General features: G+C 31.4%; 1 protein-coding gene and 1 long non-coding RNA gene across 2 annotated transcripts in view; one reads left to right on the plus strand and one right to left on the minus strand.

The window, feature by feature from the left end:
• The window catches only part of LOC106787037 (U1 small nuclear ribonucleoprotein 70 kDa), a 6,216-nt gene extending 3,805 nt beyond the window's left edge, over window positions 1-2,411 (minus strand). The window contains exons 1-4 of the mRNA XM_014749043.1: window positions 2,046-2,411; window positions 1,488-1,670; window positions 1,312-1,374; window positions 1,150-1,231 (exon numbers count right to left, since the gene is read on the minus strand). Coding sequence (XP_014604529.1) covers window positions 1,150-1,231; window positions 1,312-1,374; window positions 1,488-1,670; window positions 2,046-2,189 — 472 coding nt within the window. The 5' untranslated portion in view covers window positions 2,190-2,411. The remainder of the gene's footprint in view (window positions 1-1,149; window positions 1,232-1,311; window positions 1,375-1,487; window positions 1,671-2,045) is intronic.
• Window positions 2,412-3,922: 1,511 nt separating this feature from the next.
• Window positions 3,923-7,761, plus strand: LOC106787038. The gene is made up of 2 exons (XR_001381733.1): window positions 3,923-4,049; window positions 7,306-7,761. It is a non-coding gene; the product is annotated as an uncharacterized LOC106787038 (long non-coding RNA).
• The last annotated feature ends 2,073 nt before the right edge of the window (window positions 7,762-9,834 follow it).

Consider the following 9,834-nt stretch of genomic DNA (forward strand, 5'->3'; position numbering starts at 1 on the left):
AATAATAAGAATAAGAATAATAATAAGAATAATAATAATAATAATAATAACAATAATAATAATAATAACAATAATAATAATAACAACAATAATAATAGTCCACTAATCTGCATTATGAAATATTCTACTAAATCTCTGAAAAATTTCAAACTGCTTTTCTCGGAGAAGATCTCTATAATGCTCTACCCTTGCTTAGTATCGAACATTTGAATAAAACCATTAACGTTTTTACTTTCAAGTAATGACACACCTATGATTATATGCATAATGGCAATTAATTTCATTGAATATTATAAACGCGTTGCCTAATGACGATATTGGACTAATTTGAATGACTCCTAAAATTTTAGTATATTTGAGTTTGAAAACGCGTTAGAATTTCATACGAATGTAACAAGAAAATGTCTAGTCGACGAAGACCAAAACATGTATGTATGTATGTGTAATAATAATAATATAATAATAACAATAACGTGACTGTTCACCGCCCGTGTCCCTGAACCTTTTCCCTAGAAGCCCACCAATCAATTTCAATGTAGAATGCTAACTTTACGCGTACTCTTCAAAATAAAACCACAAACCATAAATAAATCTGTCAAACAAACAAGATAGACACCTGCTTTCTGCGAACACTTTAAGAGTGTGGCCAACATTGAGCTCTCATCCGATTAGAATAAAAATTGAATCAAATTGAGATTTTAATTAAATAAACCGCTGAAGAGAAATGTAGGGTAAGCATAGATGCTAACAAACTTTGTTGTATGTTGGATCTTACCACACATACAAACCTATCATATCAGGCAGGTTCAGGGATTTTGCATGGAATAGTGAACGGCACTAGTTGCCGGCAGCGGCCACCACGCTGTACCAAGAACAAGATAAAAACTGCATTAATCAAGACAGCCAATAATCTCTTTTTCATTTCAATCGTTTACCATATTTTTATGTATTTAGAAAATGGTATTCCTGCAAGGATGTACCGTGGGACCCCCCACAACCTTCTGGTTAAGTACCAATGAAAATGGGTAGCCTAACTATAGCCCTGCCCCACTATATCTAGCTGGAAGTGATACTAAGAAATGTGAGATTCCATACTATGGACTCACGGAGGCTTTTAAGAAAATATTATATTTCTGGGCTGTTACTTACAGTGCATGTCTCTTTCGTGCTCATACTCAATGAAGGCATATCCTCTAGGTTTGCCATTTATTGTATTATGAATTACCACAATCTAAAAATTATTAACACAATATAGAGAAAATAAATTCAATTAAATTTATAAAATGTCAACCATTTTATATTTGATTATACCTTTTTTACCGGTCCGTAGACTTCGAACTCCCTCCTAAGCTTGGATTCCGATGTATCATAATTCTAAAACAATATGCTTACATTAATAATATATCATAAAATATTTAACACGCTTAACTCAAAAAATGTTCTATCCAATTATATTCGATGGTAAAACTATTGAAATAAATACGTACTATTCTTGCTACAAATAATGTTTTAAAAGGATCTGCAGTCACATTGGGTATACCAGCAGGATCCCAAACAGCAATTTCTTGTTCTAATTTATAAGCAACTTGTTCAGCACGTTCTCTTCTTCTACGCTCCAATCTTTCTTCTCGAGTTTCCACACGTACAGGTGGTGGAGTATCCTTGGGATCCTTTTATAAATTTATAAAATGGATAAATTAAAAAAGTAATATTTGCAAAAACAAAAAATTTACATGACGTATTGTGTCACTACTCAATACATAATATACATTCTCGATGATTAATAAAATTTGAAATGCATCCAATCGCTCTTACATAACGCATTAAAAATGAAAACAAGAAAAAAGATCACTCACACATATGCATACATTTCAAATCGCACTTGAAAATCATACACACTCAAGAAAGTTTTAAAAAATGTATCCAATTATTTGAGGTTTGAAAGGCCTAATTAAAAACAATATCCGTTTGATATGAAAAAAAAGGAAAAAAACATAGGTGAAAAATATTAATGTCATGTATTAATGTAAGAAAATAAAATTTACCTCAAAATATTTAAGAAATGTCCCAACGCCAATATATCCTCCATTCTTCTTTTCGTGTGGGAGCTTGCTGGCCGGTGGCAAATAAGGTATTGGTTCGCGCGGAGCAAATAATGCAAGTAAATTAGGTGGTAAAAATTGCGTCATTTTGTTTATTATTACACAATAATGCAACCAACTTTAATTATCTCGCTTAGATTAATTAAAAAGAACACAGGAATAACTGCATCTTTAGTCACTACACTCCTTAAAATGGCGTCGATGTTACAACCGGTATGCCATAACCACATAACCGACAAGCCTATCTACAAGCCACAATAGAAAGAAACATTTATCGAAAAGAACTTTCACAATACTGTACACGTTTACCGACATGTGTTTACTATTCCTACCGTTAGATGACACTACCTTACTATTGATTTCTATGATTCACCAATTATATTCATCCAGGTTGAATCTGATTGGTTGTTTATCAATATCGAAATTTGGATATAATTTTAATATCGTTTGTTACAAATTTTATTCGATATATTTCATTGACAATTTTAAATAATTTATTTAAATATAATATTGCAAGAAACGTTGTACGCATTGAAAATGAAAATTCAAGAATAGGAAATCAAAGAATACAGAAATGGATAAAAACTCACAAGTCTTCCTTTTTTATCTACCCAGTTTCATTTTTGTTACTACCGAGACCACCAGTGGGCGATAGTATGCACTTAACGAAATAAAAGAATACAGTATTCTTTGATAGTATATGATAGTATATGATATATTCTTTGATAGCATATATAGTATAGTTATACATATATTATTACATGCTTTTCTGGACGAAAACGAGTAAATTAATGCTAACCGGCCTAGGTTCCAAACCTCCCCCGGCAATGTTAACAATGCCTAGCGTTAGGCAATGTGAACAATGCCTAATCCGCAAACTTTTCTTTGCCATTTTATGAACCTTTGCAGATTCATTTATAACGCGAAAAGGTACTCTACGTGTAGATAAAAAAATGCACTTTAATTTAATATAAAAATCATTAAGATTCGCTTGCTCTAAATATAAAAAATATTTGCCGAAACTTTTCAAAGAAATTGCAAAGATGCACAATTTACAACATTGCATTCTCTGACATTTTATGAAGTTTACATGCTAAATTTATAACTCGATATGGTATTCTACGCGTAGACAAAATAGTGTACTTTAATTTAATATTAGATTCATTAAAATCTATTTACCTTTAGTATAAAAAATATTTACCAAAACTTTTCAAAGAAATTGCAAAGATGCACAATTTACCGCATTGCACAATCTTTAATATTTCTTTGAAAAGTTTCTATGTTCGATGCCCAGGAAAAACTCTGTAAAATGTCTTTTCTCCGACTTTGTCGGTAGGCGCTTTTCATTGATAAGAATGCCGAGGAATTACTAGCAATGACTGATTTCCAGCTATGACGGTAACATATATACTATCAAAGAATAATGTATTCTTTCATCGTCTTAAGTACATACTATCGCCCACTGGTGGTCATGGTAGTAACAAAAATGAAACTAGGTAGATAAAAACGAGGGAATTGTAAGGAAATGTAATTTTCTGCATTATTTACCAAGCCATTTAACAGCTAATGACAAAATCAGAGACAATAAAAAATATTTTCATAATTAAATTTGAAAATGCAAATATAAGAAAAAATATAATTATGATTAAAACTATATGTTCGTTTCTATCGCTGATTATATAAATAATAATATTTCAAATAATATATCGAAATAAGTGGATCGATATTAAAGAATTATCGAAAGTTCCGCTAGAGAGCGCGATCTGTCTCGTTATCGTTAATCTCATGTTTAAACTGAATTCTTCACGGACGATTTAATAATGACTTTTCATTGTGCAGTAATCTCGTAAAAATTCAATTAATCGAGAGAGTATTGATCATCTAATAGAATTTAAAAAAAAAGTTGAACGAGTTATCAGCTTCTGAACGATGAAACGGAACGAAATGGTAAGCTTAAAGGTTTCTACTTATTCTTATCAATGATAATTTTTAATTTTTTCAAACATTATTTAAAACTCTTGCAAATTATCTGACATGAATGATACAAATCGCAATAAAAAATAACGGAGAGTATCAAAATGGTAGAGAATATTTTTTTGGAAATGCGTAAAAAAAAACAAAAAAATAACAAGGTGCATTGATGAAACGATCGCGAAAAAGTCTTTTTAAAATACGAAAAGAAAAAATACAAAATGGCTGATATTCGTTTCTTTTTTCTAATAAATTAGTTAAACTAATGGTCGTAATAACGTATTCAAGGTAATACCAATGAAATAACACCGTGTCATTTATATCTATCAAATTATTTTCTACAATTACATACGTCTGTAATATATACGTAGGTGTATTTAAGAAAATTATATGAACGAACGAACGATAGCTAGCTAGCTAGCAAGATCGTTTCTAACTCTTTTACGTAAGAGTACATTAAGAGAGGGAAAGAGAGGGAGAGAGGGAGAGAGAGAGAGAGAGAGAGAGAGAGAGAGAGAGAGAGAGAGAGAGATTGAAGGAAGAGAGGTATGAAAATTCTTAGAAATTTTGTACACACATGTGGTAAAGACACTATTCATTCCGCATAGTTAACAAAGATCTCAGAAATTTGTGGTTTCTTCTTATACGTATTCAACGTTCTCAAAGATACGCGTACATACACACACACATAATAGATTATATACTCTTATAAATACACTTACGTAGTACTTAAATAAGTATATAAGTAAAACGTCTAATAATCGTTTTCAACATGATTTTTCTTTTATTTTTTTATTTTTCTTCTTCTTCTTTTTTTTTTATTACTATGTCGTAACAACAACGTAAAGCAAGCATAACTATCACACAAAAAAAGACCTTGTTTACGTAAACACGAATATTACGATGTGTCATTTTCTATTTCCTACTTCAGTAGCTTACAATTTTATCTGATTTTATCAGAAACTCTAATATAATGAATTTTTATTGTATTTATTATATTTCTTTTTCCTCGGTCTGATCTTTACAGATTTAATTTAACAAAGAAAAAAAAAGAAGGAAAATACTACGTAATTTTTAAATAATTAATCAACTAACATATAAGTTTTATGTTTGTATATATATATATTAATTGATTATTTATTATATTATATGTATTATATTATGTTGGTGAATTGACAAAATTTGAACCTAATACAGAAACAATTTTTATTTTCGGTCAAAATAACTTCCATTTAACAAACAAGGTTTTTAAGTGTTCGATATATCTTAAATAATCGTTAATAATTCGAAGAAAATATATATTATACTTTAAAAACAAAGAGTATAAGTTCTACGTACCATTCTTTTCGAAATCCATCGTTAAACTGTCTCATTGTCATCTATATAAAGTTGATCAAATTTCTTTTATTGATTTTTTTGCTTATATGACTTTTACAAAGGAATAACGAAATAATAAACTACGGATTTTCGTATGTTGCGTATATTTCGAATATTCTGAGATATTTGTTGACCACGGATTGCATATTTTTTATGCAATTTTGTTGCACAACAATAAGAAAAAAGAATACAGAATTTCAACTAACTGCAGAAACGATTTCCACAAATTCTAATGTTTTCAACAAACAAAAATCAAATAGTTTTTCTCTATTCAAAAAGAAGAAAATTTATCTTGTAATCCATAATTTAATTTAGATAAGTTATCTATCAATCGATTTCTTTTTTTTTTTTTCTTTTACGCACCATCTAAATAAAAGTTTATACACACACATATTCACATATATACATGTGCACGTAGTACTACGTTTTATATATATGTAAAGTGATAAAATTATATAAGTATCGTCTAACAAGCAACGTGAAACGATTCAGTTTACATACTCGCGAATAAGTTCCCCTCTATTCCCCTCGTATCACCCTTATTCACTTTCGGAGTCATCAAAAAAATATTTCGAACAAACGAAGCACTGTAACTACGGCAGCTGATATCTTACGCGAACGAGACCACCAACCAACCAACCGTTCGATTCGATATATTGTTATGAAAATATTTTTTACCGGTCACGCGGATAATACGATAATATCTTCGAATCGATATAATACAGTACGCGAGTATCCCTCCTTGTTTTTATTATTATTTTCTTTTTTCCAATTTTTTTTTTTTTTTTTTACGTAGAAAATAATTTTTTGTGAATTGTATTAAATAAGTTTATGTATCATTTTTTTTTTTTTTTTTTTTTTTTTTTTTTTTGTAAAAGAGAATTTTTCTATCCGTAGAAAATAATCGTACGAATGGTATTTTAAATTGACCTTGCGGATTTTGTCTTTTTCCAAATAAATAGTTAATAACACGGCTGTATAAATATATTTCCATGTATTTAAAAAATATAGCATCAATTTAACGAGTATTTTTAGATAAAATAATAACGAAAAAAAATTATTATACAAATAATATAGTAATTAATCTGTCGAGAATAGAGTTATTGATAGAGTTGAAAGAAATTGATCTAAAAACTATAATTGCTTCAATCGATATCGTTTAAATATGCTAATACTTTGGCATATGCACGCACAGATATAAATCAAGAACGCATAGTATTAAATATCCTTGTTCTTTTTATATATATATATTTTTTTTTTTTTGTATAATTTTCCTTATTTATATTTTGTTTTGTATTTTTTTTTTTCTTTTACTTCTTTTTTCATTTTCTTCTTCTTTTTTCTTTTTCCTTCCAAGTAATAGCAATAAATCTTTGAAATGCATAAACTCGTCTAGAAACGACGATCATCTCGACGAATTATTCATGAGAAACATGTCTGAATATAATTGCCGGTGTTATATTTATCAAATATATGTATACGTTCATGACTTTTTATCGTGTATCTTGCATTATAACTTTATAAAATTCTTCGATAGCGAAGACACGTGTATCTCGGGTAAAATTAAAAATTAACAAGAAATAACGAAGAGTAAAAATTAATAGAAAAAAAAAAAAGAAAAAAAATAAGTAAAGAAATGAAGAATATATAAGCTATGTTGTTTCCTGGCGTATAGTAGGAATCTTTTCAAAGAAAAAATAAAATTAGTCGGTCGTGATAAGAATTGCGCATGCGCTTTAGTTATTTGTCGTCAGCATTTAATCTTCGCGAAAGAAAGAAAATACACAAGAGAGAGAGAGAGAGAGAGAAATATTACATTAGACAAAAATTCTGAACGTATATTTCGCATTCGTAGAGAAGCAGCCTAGTTTTATCTCAGCGCACAAGAAAGATAGAAATAAATAAAAGAAGAAGTAGAAGAAGATGAAGAAGATGAAGATGAAGAAGAAGAAGAAGAAGAAGAAAATAAAAAAAAAAGAGGTTAATCGCAAATAGTTATGCCGATGAGGATGGATACAACGAGTTGTTACACAAGAGTTAATCGTTAACTCGCTCTATGTAACCTAATTATTTCTAGTGTCTCTCGAGGAAAATTATATAATATGAATTTTATCATTCTCCTATTATAATCTAACTTTATCATAATACACGAAGTTATGTATTACGGTTATATTGAAGGCTGCTGTATCACAAAAATACTAATAAAAATACGAGTATCTTTTATAAATTGCACATACATGCTACAAATTCCACAACATAATTTTACTTTATACAAAACGACAAAGCTATTAGTAATAAATTCTATCATGAATAAAATATTCGCGTATTCTTATTAAAAAATTATATCAAAATAAATCTAAACATTTATTATCGTATCCAAAAATAATCAAATTTTTATCATAAAAAAGAAAAGAAAAGAGAAAAAAAGAACGAACAAAATGAAAGGAACTTAAATTAAATATAAAACAATATAACTACGTTAAATATAAAGTATTGATATATATATTCACATATATAAAGAGATAAAACGGGATTTGTTATGTGCAAAGATTAGGGATCGATGATGATGGGTAATACAACGGTTACACATGATCCTACATGGAATTTATGGTGGGAAGAGGGGGCGGAGGGTTAAGAAAAGATAATTCGTGGTGACGGTATCGTTTAAGAGAAAAGAGAAGAGAGTGGAGTAAAGAATGGTGAAGTGGGGAAAGGCGGGGGTGAGGTTGAGGAGACTGGGGGGCAGGAGGGGGGGGGGGAAATAACACGCACGCGTTGCTTACGTATATACGAAGCAATTAGGATGCGGACACTGGCGTAGCACCGGTGATATACCATCTTGCTGCAACCAGCAGAATAATGCAGCAGTTTCTACATGTAAGTACTACATATATTCTTGCTTGCTTGCTGGCCAGTATTCGACGATGCATCGCATGCATACCCGCGGCACGAACGCTTACGCGTTCCGAATAAAGAACCGCGTATGCGGATTGCGTTGTCGACCCCTACTCTCTAGAAGCCCCCCCTCTAGCCCCCCCCATCCCACCAACCCCCCCTTTAGCCAACTCTTTACTCTTTACCCTCTCTTTCTCTCTCTCTCTCTCTCTCTCTCTCTCTCTCTCTCTCTCTCTCTCTATCACTCAACACACATGTGCTAAAATGCGCGCGTGGCTGACTCCTCGTGGATGAACGTCGACCACGTTCGCATATTTTTCCCAAATTCCTTCTTTCTTTTCTCCTTTCTTTCTTTTCTTTTCTTTTATTTTCTTTCTTCTTCTTCTTCTTCTCCTTTTTTTGGTGTTGTTTTTTGTTTGTGTGTTTTTTTTCATTATTATTATTCCGCACTTTGTCAACGTATGACAGAAAAGAAAAAGAAGATACGAATTCATTTAATTTCTTCTAACGTTTCGACCAATGGCAACTGTCCGACCAATGGTAACGATAGATCCATGAGAAATACCACGTTCCGATTGGTCAATTTCTTAGAATCGTTGAATATTATAATTGAAATGAAACAAATTAATATTGATATTTTATTCGATAAAAATAAAATATTACGTAATGTAAAATGAATCACAGGTGAAAATATATATCTCGTTGTTATTGTAATACTTGAATATTAGATTTTGATATTGTTGATGAGGATTAATAGTTCTAAAAGGGTTCGTAAGCTTTTTTTTGATTCGTCGTTGTCCCTGAGAAAAAGGGTCCGGGTATTAAGGGACTAAACTACAGTTGGCAATGGGCACTTTAGAAAAGAAAAATGCCTGCGGCCCTGTCAGGCCTACGACGAGGAGGCCTCTGCTCGCGACAGAGAACATATTTGTGAGAATGTGCCCGTTTCCCGGCGGCCATCTTGCTTTTGCATGATGTCACGACGTGGCCTACTTCCGAGCACTCCACGTGCAAGGGTCATCGACCCTGTTCGCCTCTAATCCCCTTTTGTCTATTCGTTGCTCACTACGTCTACGAAAGTTCCCTCCCCCCCTCTGTCTCTCTTTCTCTCTCTCTCTCTCTCTCTTTCTGTATTTTTATTTCTCCTTCTTCTCTTCTCTTTCTTTCTCATTCAATCTCTATCTCTGTTTAATTCTCCTTCTCGTTACGATCGGTAGAACAGCAAACCCTTACGAAACATAGTACGCGCACGATTTCGGCTCAACTCGATTCAACTCGGCACAATTCGGTTCCACCAAACCGACGTTCCTAGATTGATTCACCGTCCCTTTTATTCGTTCATGCCCGTAGTCTGGATCAAAAGGGGGAGATCACTAGATTTCCTCTAGTGTCTCTAATATACGTGTTCACTATATCATCGTATATGCTATTTAGCTAAGGTAATAAGTAAAAATGTCAATATTTTTAATAAAAAATATAATTTATATAT

The sequence above is a fragment of the Polistes canadensis genome, unplaced genomic scaffold (genome assembly GCF_001313835.1).
Source record: "Polistes canadensis isolate GaletaPanama2010 unplaced genomic scaffold, ASM131383v1 scaffold_90, whole genome shotgun sequence".
Classification (NCBI taxonomy): Eukaryota; Metazoa; Arthropoda; class Insecta; order Hymenoptera; family Vespidae; genus Polistes; species Polistes canadensis.